This window comes from Mustela nivalis (assembly GCF_964662115.1).
Source record: "Mustela nivalis genome assembly, contig: HAP1_SCAFFOLD_2829, whole genome shotgun sequence".
Classification (NCBI taxonomy): domain Eukaryota; kingdom Metazoa; phylum Chordata; class Mammalia; order Carnivora; family Mustelidae; genus Mustela; species Mustela nivalis.
The window spans coordinates 736-21,581 of NW_028133836.1; the positions used below are offsets into that span (position 1 = coordinate 736).

General features: G+C 54.4%; 2 protein-coding genes across 4 annotated transcripts; one reads left to right on the forward strand and one right to left on the reverse strand.

Annotated features, from left to right (window-relative positions):
- Positions 1–1,420: 1,420 nt before the first annotated feature.
- On the reverse strand, positions 1,421–13,116 carry LOC309858577 (microtubule-associated serine/threonine-protein kinase 1-like). Of its 2 annotated transcripts, none has more exons than XM_082751288.1 (8): positions 12,929–13,116; positions 9,047–9,075; positions 7,031–7,119; positions 6,444–6,519; positions 4,517–4,595; positions 2,277–2,437; positions 2,008–2,083; positions 1,421–1,834 (listed from the first exon to the last, which is right to left on the reverse strand). In XM_082751288.1, exons 1-8 carry the CDS (start codon positions 12,965–12,967, stop codon positions 1,436–1,438), a joined length of 948 nt encoding a protein of 315 aa, XP_082607414.1. In that variant the 5' UTR covers positions 12,968–13,116; the 3' UTR covers positions 1,421–1,435. The 2 variants fall into 2 exon arrangements, with proteins under 2 accessions (XP_082607414.1, XP_082607413.1); XM_082751287.1 differs by having other exon boundaries at positions 9,047–9,078; positions 12,929–13,113.
- Positions 4,602–20,360, forward strand: RTBDN (retbindin). 2 transcript variants are annotated; one of them, XM_082751289.1, is made up of 7 exons: positions 4,602–6,354; positions 10,760–11,140; positions 17,323–17,497; positions 18,492–18,585; positions 18,700–18,810; positions 19,272–19,368; positions 19,914–20,360. In XM_082751289.1, the coding sequence occupies exons 3-7, from the start codon at positions 17,329–17,331 to the stop codon at positions 20,139–20,141; spliced, it is 699 nt and encodes a 232-aa protein (XP_082607415.1). In that variant the 5' UTR covers positions 4,602–6,354; positions 10,760–11,140; positions 17,323–17,328; the 3' UTR covers positions 20,142–20,360. The 2 variants fall into 2 exon arrangements, with proteins under 2 accessions (XP_082607415.1, XP_082607416.1); XM_082751290.1 differs by lacking the exons at positions 4,602–6,354; positions 10,760–11,140 and having other exon boundaries at positions 17,320–17,497.
- The last annotated feature ends 486 nt before the right edge of the window (positions 20,361–20,846 follow it).

Genomic DNA, 20,846 nt, shown 5'->3' on the forward strand with positions numbered 1-20,846 from the left:
TCCCCCTGCTCTCTCTCTCTCTTCAAATTGATAAATAAACACAAATTTTAAAAAAGAGAGAGAGAGGCACCTGGGTGGCTCAATTTGGTAAAGCATCAGACTCTTGATTTTGGCTCAGGTCATGATCTCAGAGTCGTGAGACCAAGCCCCACATGAGGATCGCTGCTCAGCGGGGAGTCTGCTTGAGGTTCTCTCTCTCCCTCCCTCTCTGCCCCTCCCCCACTCACTCTCTATTGCAGTCTCTCCTTCTCAAATAAATACATAAAATCTTTAAAAAAAAAAAAAAAGAGGGGAGGCTGGGTGGCTCAGTGGGTTAAAGCCTCTGCCTTTGGCTCAGGTCATGATCTCAGGGTCCTAGGATCAAGTCCCTCTGCTCAGCGGGGAGCCTGCATCCCTGTCTCTTTCTGCCTGCCTCTCTGCCTATTTCCGATCTCTCTGTCAAATAAATAAATAAAATCTTAAAAAAAAAAGAAAAAAAAAAAGGAAGGAAGGAAGAAAAGAATACCAGCCCCTAAGAGGGGAGGAATATTTCTCTGGTTTGTCCATTGTTGGGCTTCCAGTGCCCCAGAACACAGTAGTTACTTAATAATTTGAGTAAGTGAGTGGCGCCTGGCTGGCTCAGTTGGTTAAGTGTTTGCCTTCGGCTCAGGTCATGATCCCGAGGTCCTGGGATCGAGCCCTGCATCGGGCTCCCTGGTCAGTGGAAAGCCTGCTTCTCCCTCTCCCACTCCCCACCTCACCCCGCTTGTGTTCCCTCTCTCACTGTCTTTCTGTCAAATAAATAAATAAAATCTTTTTTTAAAGATTTTTATTTTTATTTATTTGTCAGAGAGAGAGCGAGCGAGAGTGAGCACAGGCAGACAGAGTGGAAGGCAGAGTCAGAGGGAGAAGCAGGCTCCCTGCGGAGCAAGGAGCCCGATGTGGGACTCGATCCCAGGACGCTGGGATCATGACCTGAGCCAAAGGCAGCTGTTTAACCAACTGAGCCACCCAGGCGTCCCTAAAATCTTTTTTTTTTTAATCGAGTAAGTGAGACAAGAAATAAGACGAAAATAAAGATCATGGGGCGCCTCCGTGGCTTAGTGGGTTAAAGCCTCTGCCTTCGTCTGGTATTATGATCTCAGGGTTCTGGGATCGAGCCCTGCATCGGGCTCTCTGCTCAGCGGGGAGCCTGCTTCCTCCTCTCACTCTCTGCCTGCCTCTCTGCCTACTTGTGATCTCTGTCTGTCAAATAAATAAATAAAATCTTTAAATATATATATATAGATAGATAGATAGATCGATCATGCCAGATGGTGCTAAGTGCCAAGGAGAAGAAAACTAAAGAGACAGTAGGTGGTGAGTTGGAGCAGAGGTTGACAGTTTAAGTAAGAGGGTCTAGAGGCCACCTGAAAAGGTGACATTTGAGTAAAGACGGGAAGAAGGTGAGGGAGGTTCAATTCTTGCCGCCCCCATCAGACCTAGATGAGGACCACAGCCTTCTCTTGAGGACCACGTCCTTCCTGTCCAGCCCTGGAATCTCAGCTCCACACCGGCACCTGGTACGTGGTAGGCGCCCTCCAAACGGAAGTGGGGTGAGGGAAGGCATCAGGCACGAATGAGGCCAGCGGCCCCGTGCACTCACGTCCTGCAGCAGCTTCTCCAGGTTCTCCTGCAATTCGTAGAAGTAGACGGTGGTGATGAGGCCGTCGCGGGACTTGGTCAGGCAGTCCCGGGCCAGCTCGATGATCTGGTGGTGGATGAAGCTGAGCACGCCGTCGGCCAGCGGCAGCACGCTGTCTGGTTCGTAGGCGCGGGCGAAGTCGCGCAGCTTCTCCTCCATCTGCGCGGTAGCCTGCGGGAGGGACAGAGGCGGGGCGGGGGTGCCGGCGCCGGGGATGCGCCTGGAGGCTGTGGCCGCCAGGAGCCTGCGCTGCGCGCGCCGGCCACCAGGGGGCGCGCGGAGCTAAGGCGAGCGAGGGCTCCCGCCGCCCGGCCTCCCAGCGGCCGCCCCCCGCCCCGTCTCACCTTCGGGAATCTCTCCTTGTAGACATGGTTCATCATCACGATCTCGTTGTCGTAGGAAGAGGGGGAGCGCCCGGGGCTGCGGGGAGAGAAACCCATCCTGTCCAGCCCCCTGCTTCTGAAAACAGCCAGGCATCAGATCCCCTCCACCCCCAACCCCGGTAAAACCTCACCCATCGTGTTGCAACCCATTTAATCACGCGGACAGAGGTCTCGCAGTACACAGTCCCCCAGATCATCAACTTGGGTGAGGGTGGGGGGTGTTTGCCCACCTAAGGCTCCGCGAGCGAGGCCGCACGGCAGGAGAGCGGCGGCCACCATCTTCGTCAGTGATGCTCTCGGTGCTGCCAAAGTGTTTGGAGAGGAAGTGGAGCTCATCCACGGTGGGCTGGTAGGGCAGCTGGTGCAGGCGCTCCTGGGAGGAGCAGGAAGACTGGGGGGAGGAGCGGGGCCCGGGTCAGAGCCACCGCGGTCCCCCCACATCTCGCGACCCTGGGCTGGGATTCCTGGGGCTTGATGGGTCACTGGGCAGGGTCGGGATCAGGACCTGTTTTATGATCCTTGGATCCCAGGGTCCAGGTTGGGACTCCTGGAGACAGATAGGGGGACAGGGACAGACACAGATGAGAACTGTGACACTCACAAAGAGGTGGCCAGTGGGAGCCTGTTAAAACCTGAGTCAAGTCACATCCCTCCTCTGCTCAGAACCCTCCATGGCTCCCACCTTACTCAAGGTGGGCCCTGAAGTCCTTCCCAGGACTCACAACATCTTACAAGATTCAGTCCTGTCTCTCTGCCATCACCTCCTTCCACTCTCCCCATCATTTACTCTGCTCCAGCTGCACAGTCCTCCTTGATGGTCTTTGAAGAAGCCACAAACGCCCCTGCCTCAGGGCCTTTGCACTAACTCTTCCCTCTGCCCGGAGCATTTCTACTACTGATCACTTCTCCTTCACACCTTTGCTTAAATATCACCCCTCTGGGTGGCATTCATCCCTCTGAACACATATCCATCACTCGCTATGCCTGCCCTATCTTGTTTCTTCTTGCTACATTTATCTCCTGACTTACTATATCTTTATTACTAATTTTTATTGCTATCTGCTCCTTGAGGCGAGGATCTTGGTTCTGCTTGGGCCCTAATCAGGGCCTGGCATACACAACAGACCCACAGATATCAGTGGAGAAAACAAGGATAGCTATTCAATTCTACAGGCAGAAGGATCTTTTGAAATATTACATTACTGGGGTACCTGGCTGGCTCAGTGTATTAAAGCCTCTGCCTTTGGCTCAGGTCATGATCCCAGAGTCCTGGGATCGAGCCCCGAACCAGGCTCTCTGCTCAGCAGGAAGCCTGCTTCCTCCTCCTCTCTCTCTGCCTGCCTCTCTGCCTACTTGTGATCTGTCTGTCAAATAAATAAATAAGATCTTAAAAAAAAAAAGAAATATTACATTACTCATTCCCCATCCCATCAGTTATCTACTAAAATAATTTCTTCAAGGCACATAACCTATAATCTACAGAACCACAATCTCAAACAGCTCAGGCTGAAATTTTAGTATAATTTAATATACAGCAAAAAAGCCTTTGTATGGTTTCCCACCACATTAAGAATAAGATCCACTTCTTGGCCCTCGCTGAGAAGCCCCAGTACGACCAAGGGCACTCGCTGCCTGCCTCACCCCAGTTCCTCCACTTCCAACCCTGAGCACCAGCCACTCAGAGCTATTTTCAGCTTTCCAAAGGCAACAAGTTGTCTGTTGCCTCCGGGACTTAGCACATGCTGTTCCCTCATCCCTTTCCTGAAATACACTTCTTTTCCTTCTCCCACCTGCCAAATGCCTGCTGATCTTTTGTCTTGGCTTCAATTCCACCTCTTTCACGAAGTCTTCCTTGACCTCCCCCGCAGCTAAATCAAGTCCCCTCCTCCCCTGCCACACTGCTATCACCTCGCCTGGTATTACTCCCAAAACAGCTCCAACCACCCCGTGTTGAGATGACTTCTTACTGATCTGTCTCCACTCGTGAGGGCCTCGACAGTCCATGGATCCTGGCCCAGCTTCTAGAGCCCACCCACCATATGACAGTGACATGTCTGCTGAACATCATACCAATAGATGGATGAGTGAACCAGAGACACAGGTAGAAAAAGGGGCAGGTGGAGAGAGACTTAGGGTAGCGCGGTGCAGAGCAAATGTGTTCTAGGTGAAGGCTGTGCCGACCTTGGTCAGCTGAGCCCCTTGGGCAAGCAGCCCAACACATGAGCCTGAATATCTTTATCTGTAAAATAAGTCGGTGATGAGTAGGACCCCCAAGAAGATATGTTGAGGGTGGAGAGCAAGGCTTTCAAGGGGACCTGTAACTTGCCAATAGATGGATGGGTGACACCTTGGAAAACAAGAGAAGCCCCAAACTCTCCTTAAGGCCAGCCCGACTACTGGCCTGGGTGTGGGCCTCTAGGCTGGAGGGCTCCCTGGCAGCTCCCACCCACTCGCCCACCTGCCAACTCACCGAGACGGTGGAGCTGGGTGTGTTGGTGCCATAGCCAGACGAAGGAAGCGAAGCCAGAGACCAACGACGTCCATCCGCCCTGGAACCCGGCCGAGATGCTCAGAGGCTCCGAGGCCCCACTGGTCCCCCCACTCCTCAAGATGTGGTAGAAGCCACTGGCCACCACCGGGGTAGGGAATGGGAGGGGATATATCTGTGCTCTGTCTGAGATTTCCAAAGGGCCTCAGAGCCAAGGGGGTAAAAAGGAAGTCTTCCAGGCAGGTACCGGGGAATCTCAACAGTTACCCCCCATGAGAAAGCACTCAGAGTGAGACCACTTGAGTCTTCTCAGAGAAGAAAGGCCCCTCCCTCAAACACACACATACACACACACACCATCACTCTCATGGCCACAGGTACCAGTGTTACTGCGACGAGGGCGGTCAAGTTCACACACTGACAGTCACACACACTCACACAGGACTCCTCAACACACACACTCACACACACTCACTGACCCATATATGGACCCAAATACCACACTTTCCCACATTTACTCCCCCCACGCAGGCAAAATCAGATACACACTCACACCCAAACACATGTACTTAGAGACCCAGTACTCACACTCTGACACAAAGACACGCCACTCCCTCACGCCCATTCTACACTTCCGTGTTCGCACAGACGCATTCAAGAACCCTCACGCACTCAGTCACACATTCGAACTCCCACACAGCCACACATTCATTCACACGCCCACCAGATTGCACACTCACAGGGAGACATTCATGGAAGGGCACGCTCCCTCACATATTCACACACGTTTAACAAGGTACAGATAAACCCTCACACCCATGTCCACACCCATGTCCACATCCATGTTCACTGACGCACACCCCCATGGACACATGTGTAGGCACACGCTGCCTCACATTTGCACAGTCTCACAAATTCATACTCACACATCCACATGGGCACACGGATTGCACATCACGGGGACACGCACTCCCGAGCGTGAGACTCGTCCCTTATTCCTCCCTCCAGGGAGTGCCCTCCCACCCAGCCCAGGCAACTGCATCAGCCCCAATCTTAGAGCCATTTTCTGGCTCCCTATTGCCCTCAGCTGATTCCCACAGCCAAGGGGGTCTTCCCCCACCCACCCCAGGGAGCTATCCTCTGTCCCCCACAGTCCTGTGTGAGTCCCACACGACAGCCTTCACCAGCCTTTGCGGTGACCCAGGTTTTCTGGAGTGCCACCCCAACTCAACCCCAAAGACAGAGACGGGGAGTCATTCACCTCTTATGCTCAATTCCCAGATCACAGCACGTGTTCAGACAACGTTTTTAGAATGAATAAAGTTCAAAGAAAAAGAGAGCCGCCCAAACATCCTGGTGACTCCCAAAAGTTTCTCCAAAACACATTGGATGAATCTTTCTACTTCCCCCAATTTCGCCAAAAGCCCGAGGAAATTCATTAGCGACACTCCAGAAACCTTCAAAGTCCCCAGTTAGGAAAACCCGAGATTCCTCCTCTTCGGCCCTCGAGAAATTGCCCTTCCTCTTGTTGGAGACCGAGTCCCTCGGTGGGCATCATGCAGGCTGCGCTTGCGCACCTCATCTCCGCTCCCTGTCCTGTTGCTATGGTAACGCTCGGCCTGGAACTAGAGGCTAGGGAGACTGAGACCCTGGGCTCAGAGCGCAGGCGCTTTCTCTCCACTGCAAAGGAAGTCCCACTCCTCCTCTGATTCCGGATGGGCGGTTGGCCCCGCCTTCTCATAGGCCCCGCCCCTATGGCCAGGCGCTTATTCCCGCTGGGACGTGGGGGCACTCTGCGGGTCCCTCGGGCCCTGGCTCAGGTGCAATTACGCGGGGAACAGATGGTGGCCCAGACGATGGGTCGGGAGGATCCGGCCAGGGTTCTAGGGCCCTGGGGAGAGGGACTCACCTTCGGGAGGAGGCAAACGAGAAGTGGGCGGGGGTGTTGGGGGAGAAGTTGCGGGGGCTGTCCAGGGGACTGCTACCTGTGGCGGAAAGAGGGGGATCTTAAGGCTTGGTGTGGGAGACAATCCCACCAGGCCTTCCAATCCTCAAAGAGGGTTGCAAACAATAGCTCCTCCCCTCTTTAGTCTAGTCACACCTTACATGAGTGGATCACGCCCCCTTAGCTGTGGTCCTGCCTCTCTAAGCTGTTTTGGTTACCAAGTCAGCCCAAACCCCCTCCAGTCCGGTTCCGTCTTCATCTGAGATGGCCTCGGTCCTCGGGCATGGTTCCTCCCTTCAGCCCCATCCCTTTTTCAATCTAGCCCCGTTTGGGCCTCTGCCCACCAATGCCGGTTCCTCAGCCGACTGACCAAGGCCACACAAAGATGGTCCCGCCCTTTGCCCAATCCGGGTCCTCCTCTGTCCAGACTGGGCCCAGTCCTGCGGCATGGACACACCCATTGCCTGTGCCCCCTCCCCTACCCTGTGGCCACGCCCCTAACCGGTGGCCACACCCCCTCTGGTCTGGTCCACAGCCACCACCTGTCTCACCCAGGTGTCCAGGCAGTGGGGAGTGGGGTCGCGGCAGCGTGGGCGAAGTGCTGGTCAGGATGAGGCTTTTCCGGTTACTGGTGCGGCAGCTGCAGGGAAGGCGAGGCAAGGGGACCGGGCCAGAGCACAGCCCAGTGAGTTTGTGAACCCCACCTTCCCATCTCAGATCCCCACCTGTGTCCTATCTGTGGGTGCTTGGAGGTGCCTCCAGAAGATGGCTCAGAGGACATGCTAGAGGTCCCAGCATGTATGACCATGTGGGCACAGTGTCAGTCATGGAATAACAGACATGTTGCCCATGCGACACCATTAGAGATCCCGAGTGCCTGTGTGAGACTCTTTGGGGCTGCACATGACGTTCTCTGTATGTATCCACATGTGGTACGGAGGGTGTGAGCTCAGCACTGGGTTGAATTTATCTCATAAGATACAACCTGTACCTTCGTGCGTCTGTGTGACACAGTGTGTAATGCCACTTGTCCGTGGCTAGATGTGCCATCGTGGGCTGTACCCCATACGAGCATGATTTTTGCTACATGTGTCTACGGCTTTGTTCGGCATTCTAAGTCTATGTGATATCCTGTCCTTGTGTATGTGACATTCACCACGTGTAACCACGTATGGCATCTATTGTGTCCGAGTTTCATACCTTGTGATACTGGGCATGTTTGAACCTGCCACCATGTGTGGCGTTCCCTAAATTAGTCTCCCATGAGATAACGTGCGACACTGTGTCTCTCTATCTCTGCAAGATTTCCTGTGCCATGTATTCTGCATTCGTGTAAGACCGCATGTGACATGCTTAGGTGATATGATGTGCTGTGACATTGTTAGGTGCATGGATGTCTTTGCCATACATATGTCTGTGTGCATCTTGGATGCCCAAATCGTGCGTGTGTGTGTGTGTGTGTGTGTATGTATCACCACGCATGTGACATGTTTCTGGATGTACACAGCACTGTACCTGTGGGCTTATTCGTCTGTGTGTGACACTGGTGGTCCCCCTGTGTGTCTGGGCATGACTCAGACCTATGGCCACTGCATGCATGATGGCTCCAGGGTGTATCTGGGCCACTGGGGCTGTAGTGTGTGTATGTGTGTGACATCATGTCCTACGTGACGCTGTGTGTCACTATTTTCCTTATGAAGCTGTATTCTTGGTGGGGGTAGTTTGTGCTTTGATAAAGCCCCCCCTTCCCCTCTGCCCCTCAGGGTCCCAGCTTCTGAAGACGGAGCCCCCAGACCCTCCACTTCCCTCACCCCCCCCCCACAGTGACGGAGCATATTAGCGAGGCCAGGAACACGCGGCATGGGGGGCGGGGGGAAGCCAGGCTGCGGCTATTGTTCCGAGGGTGCCAAGTCCCCCACCCTCCCCTTCTTCCCCTACCCCCACTGGGTTGCCGGAGCCCGCAGCGCCAGTAGACAAAGGCGCCGCAACCCCCCACCCGGCGCAGCCTCCCCCCCCCCCACCCCGCGGTCGTCCTCTCCGGCATACAGGCCCCCCAGTCTCGGCCCACACAGTCCCCAATTCAGCCCCCTCCCCCGCAGGAAGGAGCAGCACGGGCACCTCTGGCGCTGCTGGACCGGGTGCAGCATCCCGGGCCCCGCCCTGCGGCAGCGGCCAGAGGGACGGCTTTGGTGGGGAGGGCCGGGTCAAGGTCTGAGGGATGGGGGTTCTACCTCTTGGTGCGGCGGAACATACTGCCGCCAGGGAAGGAGGGCATCGAGAAATTGGAAAGCGCGGTCCAGAGAGAGTCAGACATGACCCGGCGGCGGCGACATGGTGGCAGGTGCGGCAGTGGCGGCGGCAGCGCGGGGAGCGAGCGCGCGGGGCGGAGGCTGGAGCCGCAGCGAGTAGGGGAGGGCGGGGGAAGGGAGGGCCGTGCCACTGCCGCCCGCCGGAAGGGGGCGCTCCTGTGCACCAGTGGGCCAGGCCCCGCCCGCGCGCGCCCCTGGCGCCCCCACCCGGGCTCGCGAAGGGACCGCCAGCCCTGTGCATCTTTCCCCAAGGCTCACCTGCTGCTTTTCCGGGGCAGAGGCAAATCCTTCTAGAAGGCAAAGGGGCAAAAGAATGAGGTCAGCGAGGACCAGCAGCTGCTGTCTGCAAACCCTGTCACCCCCTGGAGGAGCAAATGTTGGGTGGGACGAGCCCCTCATCAGCAGCCTCACCTGCACCCTTCCTTATCCCCGGAAAGCAGGGCTCTTTGGAGGAGAAGGTGCCAGAGTGATTTCTCTCCCGACCCCAGAGACCAGCCTGTACAAAGCCCCAAACAGGACTCCTGAGTTGACATCTCAATGTGCATTTGTGCAAAGGAAACAAGAGCCTATTTGAAAATATTTCTTGAACGCCTCTTGTATGCCAGGCCCTGTCCTAGGCACTGTGGACACAGCAGCGAATTAGAGAAAAATTCCTGTCTTTTCGGGACTGCCATTTAGAGAAGGGAAGCATACAATACACAAGACTAATATAGACGTGAACAAGCTAAGTTTAAGTATTCATAAGTATCATGAATAAAACTAACATGATGTGAGGGGAAAATGCAAGGAGAAGGACAAGATGGTCAGAGGGTTGCTCTGGGGAAATGACCTTTAAGACAGTTGTTGAAAAAATAAACGCCAGCAATGGAAGGATTTGTGGAAAGAGCATTGCAGATAAAGGGAACTGCAAAGGTCCCAAGGGAGACAGGAATTAACTTGGCATGCTCAAGCATGAAAGGTTGAATGAATGAATGACTCCACACCCCACCCCTAGGGTTCTATCCCACTCCCAGCCAGATTCAGTGTTGAAGGTGATGTAGTTAGGATGGCTCAAAAATAAAACTGGAAATGGGAATTAGATGATGGCCAAGAGGTCTTTTTGATCTGGTGTGATGATAATAATTGCTAAATATTAACATTTTTTTAAAAGATTCTACCCATTTATTTGACAGAGATCACAAGCAGGCAGAGAGGTGGGGGGGGGGGTGGTCAGGCTACCTGCCAAGCAGAGAGCCTGATGCAGGGTTCAATCCCAGGACCCAGGGATCATGACCTGAGCCGAAGACAGAGGCTCAACCCACTGAACCACCCAGGCGCCCCGCTAAATATTAACAGTATGTGTCCACACCAGAGGAAGGTTGTGTTCTGTTTGTCAAGCACTCAGGAAGCCACTACAGGGATCAGAAGTTATGGAATTCGGTGCCCTTTCCCAAGAGAGCAGTGGGGAAAGGGAGTGTTACCTTCCAGTCTGTTTTCTGTCCACAGGCGAAAGTAAATAAAGGAGGTTGGGTGGAGCCACAGAAGGAAAGATTCTAGTGAGGGTTTCAAAAGCATTTTGGTGGGCACTCCAACATGGGTAAAATAAGGGACATTCTAGATCCTTTCTAGGATCTCTGACAGCAGAAAGCCCTGGGTTCAAATCCCTGCTTTGCCTCTTATAACCTTGGCAAATGACCTCCCAACAGTCCATTTCTCCTAGAGGATTCTGTGAACTGATTCAGGTGCCTGGCACCTTATCATGATGCCTGGTACACAGTAAGCACTCAATAAATATTAGGTCATAGGAACAGGAGTTATTGTGAATGGACATGCTCCATGAAAGAGGATGGGCCAAAGGGACCTCCCACTCCGATGTACAGAGGATACCCATACGGTTGGAGTCAAAAAGAACGCTGTCGAGTTGAGCAGCCCTGCCTTCCTGAGCCACGGATGACCAGAAATCCATTCCAGGTTTTCCCTCTGTTTTTGCAGGATCAGTTTGAATGAGCCTCGGCTGGCCGGCTGGGCGGGACGACCGCAATGGCCCAAGCGAAATCTAGACCTGGATTTTCCGGCCACGGAGCCCAGGATTCCAGATCCGGGTACACTCAGCCTTCGAGGGTGAGCCCCTGAGGTTCCTTTAAACACCTCCCGGAGAAGTCCTGGAACCTAGCTCCATTTGCTAGCGCCCCTAAACATCCTAGAGTCTAAGAAAAGGGCAAACTGGAGCTGTAGAGGATTTGGATCCTCAGCGTCAGAGTAAAGGGACGCCACCTCCATCACGAGCTGCAGAGCCGCTCAGCCAAGCGGATTCTGCTTCTCCCTGGGATTGATGGACGGCTCTGTGGACAGGGCTTTCGAACTCAGGATGCTGTAAGTATATACGATCCCACCTGCACACAGTTGGGGGCCCTCGGGCGCTCCGCAGTTGTGGAACAGCTCCTAAAGGGTTGCATCAGTGTGTGAGGATGTATCCAAGGCAGTGAAGTGGTTAACCCTGCCAGAGGGGAAGGGGTAGGGGCAGGACTCCGGAGGGTAGCCTGGCCCAGAGGATGCCTCAGGAAGGAAGGGTGGGGGAGTGGGCGGATCCCGGGCTAGGGGCGGAGCCTTGAGGAAGAGATGGAAGGCCCGCGTGGCGCTGAGCCAATGGGAGTCGGCGCCGGCCTGGAGGGCGGGAACACACCCCCTTTCAGGCCCCGCCCCTTTCCGCCCTTTTCCAGGGGACCCCACCGCGCGGACCCAGACTGGCTGCTTCAGCACCTGCTTTGGCTTTTCCGCTGCTCCTTCCCTTTTGTGTCAGAACCTCTTCTCCCACTAAGATGTCAGAACCTCTTCTCCCCAGCACTAAGATGAGGTGGGAATCCTGAGGAGATTTCAAGAGCCCAAGGCTCTTAGATGGAGCCATCTGGCTGAAAGCAAATTAGTTTCCCAACCCAGCTCTGGCTCCCGCATCATGCAGACTACCTGGGAAGTCCTTCCTATCATCTGACTCAGATTTTTCCTGCTGCAATGACCGATCAGTTAACCTTGGTCTCCAACCTCAGGGATAGTGTGGGTTAGAGGAGTCCTGAAATGGACATGGCCCTGGGGGAGGGTTTGAATCTTCCCCTTTTTTTCAAGCGCCAGGCTAGGTATGTAGCTTGAGTCTGGGGCCACCTAGGCTTTATCTAAACTCTTCCAGATTATTTAGCGTGGGTCTGAGCTCCAAGAAGCCTCACAAGGACCAGACCCCAGGCAGGCCTTGGGCTGAAGCTTTGATCAGTTTCCTTGCTGGGGTCAATTTAAGAGCAACATCGAACCTTCCTATTAACCCTTAGAAGCGCACGAGGAAGATAGTAGAGGAGGACCCTTTTCAGCCTGAGTCCCCACCCAACTTGAAGGTGGCAGTTCCTGCGGCCTGGATTTCCCCACACTCCACAAACCTCAGTGTCCCACTCTGTGCAATGGACTCACTCCCGCGCCTGCGCAGCCTAGAGACCAGTATCTTCTAAGGCTGCAAGGAGCTAAAAATCGCTCCCGCCCACCCACAAGCTGGGCTGGACTTGAGGATCTCCAGGCGGGCGGGGGGGGGGGGGGCGGATGGGTAGTGAAAGGAGGTGGAATGAAGAGTGAGGAGGGAGGCTGTCTAGGGTGTCTGTCCAATTAGGGCAGTAGGAAGAATCCTGGTGGCCGGGCTGATGCATGGAGGTCGCAGGGGTTCCCCACGCCTCAGAAAGGGGTTCCTAGGGTAGTAAGGGGAGACGCTGCAGCATAAACATGTTTACGGCCTCTGCAGCGCCGGTGGCCCCGAGGGGCGCGAGCCCTGGGGCAATAACTTTGCTCTGCGGCCCCTCACCCCTAGCCTGGCGTTGCGCCAGGGCGATGACTTCGGTCCCAGCCCCCTCCGGAGGAGGAGGACCAGGTGCCCCTCAGGGCTATCCTCGAGGGGGAGCGCTAGGCTGCACCCCTCCGTCAGCTCCCTGGATCCCCGGGCGGCGCCTGAGGGGCGGGGTCGCCAGCGCGGCGGGACGCGCGGCTACCGTGTTCCCCTCTGGTAGCATCCCGAGGCCGTGGGAGGGGGCGGCCGGGCCGGCCCGGGCGCAAGTTCTCCCGCCCCCTGCCGGGCCCCGCCTCAGGGCGCCGACCCCTTCCCCACGACCCGGGACCCGGGCCGCCACGTACCTGCAGCCTCCGGCGGCGGATCAGGCCCGAATCGTCCATGGCGGCGGCGGCTTCGGCCCCGGGGAGGGAGGAGGGAGGTGGCGGCAGCGGCGGCGGCGGGAGGAGGGAAGAGGGAGGGAGTGAGAAGCCGCGGGGACCGCGGCGGCGGCGGCGGCGGCGGCGGCGGCGGGGGGGGGGTTGAGGGGTGGCGGGGGCGGAGCAAAGTGGGGCGGACCCGGCGCCGTCACTGCGTCTGGGCGCCCGAGCCTGGGCTCGGCCAAGGCTGCCCGCGCGGCGGGGTGGGAGGGGGCAAGCGAGGGAGGAGCTTCCCTATGTCCCCAAGGGAGTCAAGCTACGGAGATACCCCTATAAGTAGAGCCACCCCAGGGGAGAGACATGCCCGGGTAGACCTCCAACCCAAGAAACACCCAAGGGAGACATTCTCACTAAAATTGTTCCTTATGCGGATACCAACCCCTCCCCGCAGCGACCCCCTCAGGGAGACACATTCCCACGGGTTGATAGTCTCCACCGGAGGTCCTCTTCAATCAGAAACTCCCCCCTCACCCTGAAAATCATTCCTAAGGCAGATGGTCTCTGAGAGGTAGCGCTTCCTCTCAAAGCCCCCTGCCGCCCCCAAGAAGAGACACTTCCGCAGAGAAAAATCCCCACGGGTGACATTTTCCTTGGAGAGCCTGGTAAAGATACCCCCAAAGAAAGACCCCCTAAAAACCATATTCTCTGTGGGAAATTGTTCCCACCCACGAGACCCTCACATCCTGAGGAGATACATTCTTACAGAGTGACATTTGTATTGAGGACACCCATCCTCAAGGGAGTTGTTCCCACAGACAAACATTTTGCCTGCATATACCGCTCCCCCTTCCCAATCAGAGCCTTCTCGGGGAACGCAGCAGCCCCTCTAACGACCCCCTCCCTCACCGTCAGGATTAAGTAGTCAGGTCAGGCTGGACTGTATTTATAGGACCGATTAGTGGTAGTTTGGGGGGGGGGGCAGCTGACGCGATTTTCACACACACACACCCGCAGTGTTCCTATAGCTGAGACCAAGCCGACCATGCTTCCCAGAGTTGGTATGGAAAGCATCGGTGACCTCCCCACTCTAGGCATTAGGGGACAGGGTGGGGAGGGGGCGACCGGAAAGCCCTGGAGGGCGCGGTCACTGGGCGGGAGCGACCCCTGCCGGCCAATGAGTGCGACGACAAGGTCTGGGTCCAGGTGTTCCCCAGACATTTGTTTCCTCATCTCTGAGCCTTTGCCTGAGTTATCTCAGTGTTTCTCTCTGTCTCTGTTTGTCGGCACGTTTGTTTGCCATCCCGCTAAGTCTGTTCTTCGCACTTCTCTGTCAAAGTCCCAGACTCTGCTCTTGTCGCCTCTTCTAAAGCAAGTTGTCTCGGGAGCTCTCCGTGGTGCTGATCTCACGCGCTCCTGTCCGCGGTGCTGAATTCCGAGTGCAGGTTTGGGGGCTGAGGTCGGGGGAGGGGATGGGTTAGCAGGAGGCACAGTCCAAAGACTGGACAGATATGACACACGAGCACCCTGGACTACCCAAAATGGACCAGGGGAAGGCTAGATCCATTAGGTCTTTGTTGCTGATGCCTATAGGACATCACTGTGTGAGTACCCCTGGAGGGGCCAGGAGATAGGGCCTTCTGATTCGTTAATTTACTCAACAAGTACTGAGCACCTACTGTGTAGAAAGTAATGTTTTGAGATCTAGGAGTTCCTCAGTGAAAGAGGCAAAACAAAAACTCTGCATTAGCCTGAGAAGGGAGAGAGAATTGTGGTAGTGGTCATTGCTCACAAAAACACATATGAACACACTACAAGCACAGGCACACACACACACACACACTGCAAAAATACACACAAACACGAACATACCAACACATGCTCAGGAAACAGACTCATATACACATAGTCACACACTGCAAATATGTACTCCTCAAAAATACACAAACATACACATTCTCAGCAAACACAGACTCACACACAAACACACACATACACGTTTCCAAATATGCACTTAGCAAACTCAGACACACTGAATCGTATGCAAACACAAAAACACAGAATACAGACAGATAATCAGCAAACACAGGCACACACAAACACATATACACATAAACTCATGCTCTGCAAAGACACACACATGCAAGCACCTACTGAGAAAACAGACATACACACACTCAGCAAATGCAGACACACACAAGTAACATGTACACTCAACAGACACAAGCACACACACATAATACAAAAACCAAGAGAAGCTCAGCTACACACAAACTCTCATCCAACACACAGACACAGTATCCTATCCACACAACACATGGACACACATATACACTCACATACACACTACAGGACTGCTCTTCTCGCCAGGGTCTCCCGCTACAATGTAAGTTCTCGGAAGGTGAATTTTTTAGAAGATTTTATTTGAGCACCTGGGTGGTTCCATTGGTTAAACAACTGCCTTCCATTCAGGTCATGATCCCAAAGTCTTGGGATTGAGTCCTGCATCAGGCTCCCAGCTCCACTGGGAGTCTGCTTCTCCTTCTAATCTTCTCCCCTCTCATGTTCTCTCTCTCATATAAATAAATAAAATCTTTTTTAAAAAATTAAGGGGTGCCTGGGTGGTGCAGTGGGTTAAAACCTCTGCCTTTGGCTCAGGTCATGATCCCAGCATCCTGGGATCGAGCCCAGCATCCTGGGATCTAGCCCAGCGCTGGGCTCTCTGCTCAGCGGGGCGCCTGCTTCCCTTCCTCTCTCTGCCTGCCTCTCTGCCTACTTGTGATCTCTGTCTGTCAAATAAATAAAGTCTTTTAAAAAAATATTTTTAAAAAGATTTTATTTACTTATTTGTCAGAGAGAGAGTGAGTGCACACAAGTGGGGAGTGGCAGGCAGAGGGAGAAGCAGGATCCCTGCTGAGCAAGGAGCCTTATGCAGGACTTGATCCCAGAACCCTGGCATCATAATCTAGCCAAAAACAGATGCTTAACTGACTGAACCACCCAGGCATCCCAAGTTTGAGGTTTTCATTTCTTGATCACTACTGCATACCCTGAACCTGACACACAATAGGTGCTCCATAAACATTTGTTGAATGAATGGATGAATTGAGAAAATGTTTGCAAAAAACCCACATTCACAGAAACTGCAGAGGAACACACACACACACGTTTCAGATACAGACACACCCTCTCCACACAGGTCAACACCCCCTTGTTCACTAGTGGACACCATTCATGATCAACAGCATTTATCCACTGACTCATCCACAATATTCTCACAGGATGGCCATCCTGACCCTACATACCCCCCTCACATTTATTATATCTTACCCAATTGGACACACTTGGCTTGGAACACATAAAGACTTCCTCACCCAGATTTTGAATACACACACACACACACACACACACACACACACACATATACAACCAGTCAACGAAGAGACACACATACTATACCCTCACACAACAAACATACACTCTCTCCACACACACAGCCATACAAACACACTTTCATCCAACACACATACACATAGAGTTTAAGCCATCATCTCAACATAAAGGTCAATGCAAAGATATATACAACGCAGTCCCAGGTCCCCTGGCCTTTGGTCAGTTGGAGCAGGGGGTGGAGCAATGGGAAACTCCTCCTCTGCATCAAACCACACCCCTTTGGCCACCGCTCTTTCCTGCACTTGACCCTGCCTTGTCTCAGCAGCGCCCTAGACACCGGTCCAGTTAACAGGTGAGGGGTGGCCAGAGGGGACAGAGGAGGGGAGGGAGTTGTCTTGTCTCCACAGACCCTCAGCTTCCCCTACCGTACAGCTTTAGTACCCCAGCGGCAAATCTAGAGTCCTGCTACAGTCAAGCTTGGCTCCGAAGGACCAGCCCTGGTGGCAGCCCCTAAGCCGATTGTGGGCCGAGAGAAGGTGACCATGAGAGGGGCCAGCACGGATCAAGAGGGAGGGAGGAGACTGGGCAGAAGAGAGAGAGAGGAATTACTGGACAGAAGAGAGAGAGAGAAAAAGCTGGGGAGTCCCCTTAGTTCTGAAGACAGAGGGGATCACCTAAGGGCCAACAGGGTGGGAGACCCTGCTGGGTGTGAGGGGGAGGGGCACCATGGTCCAAATAGAGGAGGGGACCCTTGGGCCTAAAGGGAGGGGACATGAGTCTGATGGGTGAGAAGGGACTCCTGGATCAGAGGCAGGACTTGATGATCCCCTGGGATTTGAAGGTTCTTGATCATTGCCTCCCCCATCAACTGCTCATTCTCTGCTCTCCCTGGCACTGTCTCCTGGGTTGGCATCAGGAGGGTACAACCCTGAGCTCCCGGATAGAGTCAGCCAAACCTTACCCCATACCCCAGCTGATTCTTGTCTCAGGTGGACATGGCCTGCAGGGGCCACACTCGACCCAAGAGCCTGACCTGGGCCCTAGGACTGACCCTGGCTTGGATCCTGCTGGGAGCCTGTGGAGGAAGCCGCCCACTCTCAGCTATGTCCCGGAGACACCACAGGCTGGCAGCCGATCTTGGCACAAGCCAGCTGCACCTTGCAGGTGAGCACTCCAGACCCTGCCTAACTGCCAACACCTAAGAAATCCCATTTCACCATAGCAATACCAGAATCTCCTTATGAGAGGGGCTTGGGGTGACACATGTGTGGGGGAAGATGGGGAGTCAGGGCTTGTGCTAAAGAATAGTAGTTAAAGGGGCACCTGGATGGTGCAGTCAGTTAAGCTTCTGCCTTCAGCTCAGGTCATGATCCCAGGGTCCTGCTTCTCCCTCTTCCTCTGCCTGCCATTCCCCCTGTTTGTGCTCTCTCTCTGTATGTCAAATAAATAAACAAAATCTTAAAAAAAAAAAAAAAGAAAGAAAGAAAGAAAGAAAAGAAAAGAATGGTAGTGGGGCATCTGTGTAGCTCAGTCCTTAAGTGTCTGCCTTTGGCTCGGGTCATGATTCCAGCATCCTAGGATCTAGCCCCTCATTGGGCTCCTTGCTCAGCGGGGAGCCTGTTTCTCCTTCTCCAGCTTCCTCCTGCTTGTGTTCCCTCTCTCGATACCTCCCTCTGTCATAAACAAATAAAAATCTTAAAAAAAAAAAAAAAAAAAAAGGAATGTTCGTTAAAGTGCACAGATTCTGGAGTCAGATTTCCTGGATTCAAATCCCAAACCCAGGTCTACCACTTCATAAGTGGTTGATTCTGAGCAAGTCACTTACCTCTCTGGGCTTCTTGTAGACCCTTAAAAAGGGGGCAGGGGGGGGGGGTAGACCTATCTCATAGGGTTATTGTAAAGTGGTATATGTAAGTATATGAAAACATACCATTATCAGGGACATAATTAAGCTGATTATGATAAACTATTATTTTTATTCGAAATTGCATTTGTGTCCCAAGAGAAGTGTCTTTATTTAAGTTTAATGTATGGGCGGCACTGACGTAACTGGGGTTATGTTCAGGGGACCCCCATGCCTTGCTTCCCCAATCCTGAGGATACAAGATCCTAACTCACAGGAGTCCCCTTCTCCATGCTCCTATTGTCCTATTGTCAGAGATGGACACACCAGAGGCACTGGACCCTGGGATGGCCCCAGAGGCACTGGACCCTGGGATGGCCCCAGAACGCTGTGGGGACCCGAGCCCCGGGTGAGTACGGTACTCGCCAGTCTTTCCTTGTGTTCATTGCTCCAGTTAACCCTGCCAGGGACTACCGCCCCTGCGCATCCTGACCCAAATGATCCTATCTTTCCCGATGTTCAGGTGCGAATCCTTTCTGAGACATCTCCAAGTTGCCCTCCACAGTCGCTTCCGCCTGCTGTTACTGGGAGCACGCCAGGCACAGCCGCTCTGTTCCGAGCTCTGCGATGTCTGGTATGGGAGGCGGGACGCGAGGGGCGTGTCCTATGGTTTGGGCGGGACCAAAGGCCGGATGGGCAGTTTGTTCGGCCTAGTGTTTGAAGGGGTATGGCCTGCCTCCCACAAGACCACGGTCTAAATTGGAGGCCTAGTGTTTAGAGGCCAGGTGGAAAGGGGTGGGGCCTGTAAAGGACCGGGCTTTTGAGGTTGGCGGTACGTAGGCGAGACCTTTCAGAGACCTGGGCTTTTAAGGGGCGGGGCCTCCTAATAGAAAAGAAACGCTAAGAAGGTGGGGAATGCAAGGGGCTGGCCGAAGTCTGTCGGGATGAGGTCAGCTGTGCCAGGGCTCGTGGAGAATGTAGGGCAGGGTGATCTGGGGGCGGGACATACACGAAGCGAAGACTTGGAGGGCTGGAAACCCGCTAGGACACGACTGCGGAGACTTTACCCACTTTCTCTCTACACACCATCCACAGGTTTGCCACATGTGAAAGCGATATTATTTGCGGCCCGACTTGGCTCCCGATCCTAGAAAAGAGGGGCTGTGAGCCCGGCTGCCCTACCTATGAGCAGGTGAGCTTGAGATAGAGGTGCGGGAGAGAGACCTCCACTTACTATGTTCTATCTTAAGCCGCCTAGGCCCCAGGGTCCTGACTGACACTCCCAAGGCCCCTGCTCCCACCCTTCCCCCGTCCGCACCACAACCTCCATAATGGGATAAGTCTGTAAGCTCTGGATTTGGCCTCCCCAAGGGGCCGTCTCTGCTCTAGGCCCATCCACAATTCCCCCTGAAAGACCAGAAGCTCAGATCACCTTCCCTAAGGCCTCAGCCTTAATCTGGCCCTCCCCGACCCCAACCATGGGACCCAGTAAAAATAACTCGCCCTCCCAGGACTCGGTTCCTGTTATGGCCCCGCCCCCACACTCTCCGTAGGACCCAAAGCTGGTACTTGCCCACCCCTAGACCGCACCTCTACACTGGCCCCTACTTGCAAAGTCCGGGATTTTCCTTTTCCAAGGCCATGCCCCTCAGCCCTCCCTCCCCTCAGCCCGAAGGCCACGCCCCCAGAGTACCTGGACTCCGCCCACTCGGACCCTAAGTCCACCCCCTCCCCCAGACCTTCGCTGACGGGGCGGAACTTTGCCGCTCGGTTCTGGGCTACGCGATGCCGGTGGCAGCTCCTGGCGCCGGTCACTGCATCAACATTTCCACCTCGGTACTGCCGGGTTCCAGACAGGAAGGGAAGGCCCGAGAAATCACCTTCCTGCGTTCCCGCCGCTCACGCACCTGGATCCTGGATGCCGCGGGCAGCGGGAGTGGCAGTGGAAGCGGCAGCGGCCCCTAGGGGGCGCCGGGCCTTGGATGGGAGATGGGAGTCCCTTCCCCCCACCCGGCCCCTCAAGATACCCAAAGCTCCACCTCTCTCCCGCTCTGCCTTCTAGTTTCCAGAGTCCTGTCTCTCCTTCCTGGAGTCCCAGAGACTCGCCCTTCTCCAGGTGACGACCAAAGAATCCAATTCTAGCTCAACTTCCCCTCTCCTCCCTGAATAAAGTCTCCAACTAGAGCATTGTGATGTGGCTGCTTCTTGGGGAACTAGGTGGCAAAATAGCAGGCAGAAAGCGATCGGTGTCTAACTTCAGATCCTCAGATCCCATAGTTAGCAAGTGATACACACCAGCATGTAAATGACAGCCTGTATTCTGAGCACTTTCACAACTCGGAATATCCAGGTGTCAGAAATGGAGAGGGGTCCAAAAGAGGGGCTGACAAGGGTAAGAGCTATGCTCCCCACTGTGTGCCATCAGGCCCGTGAGGAAGCTCCTTGACTTGTATAGACCTCAAGACAGACTTCATGGCCCTCCCCTCTGATAAGCCGACCCAGCAGTTGCTGGCATGATCTCCCCATCATTATTTCTTCCTCCCTTTTCTTCCAAATTCCAGTTCCCCACGTAAGACAAAGAACTTGACTCAGATTTCAAATTTGGGATGTAAGTGCTACTCCTGATCCTTGCTCTTATCCAAAAGCCTTAGAACAGCCCATTTCCTCACC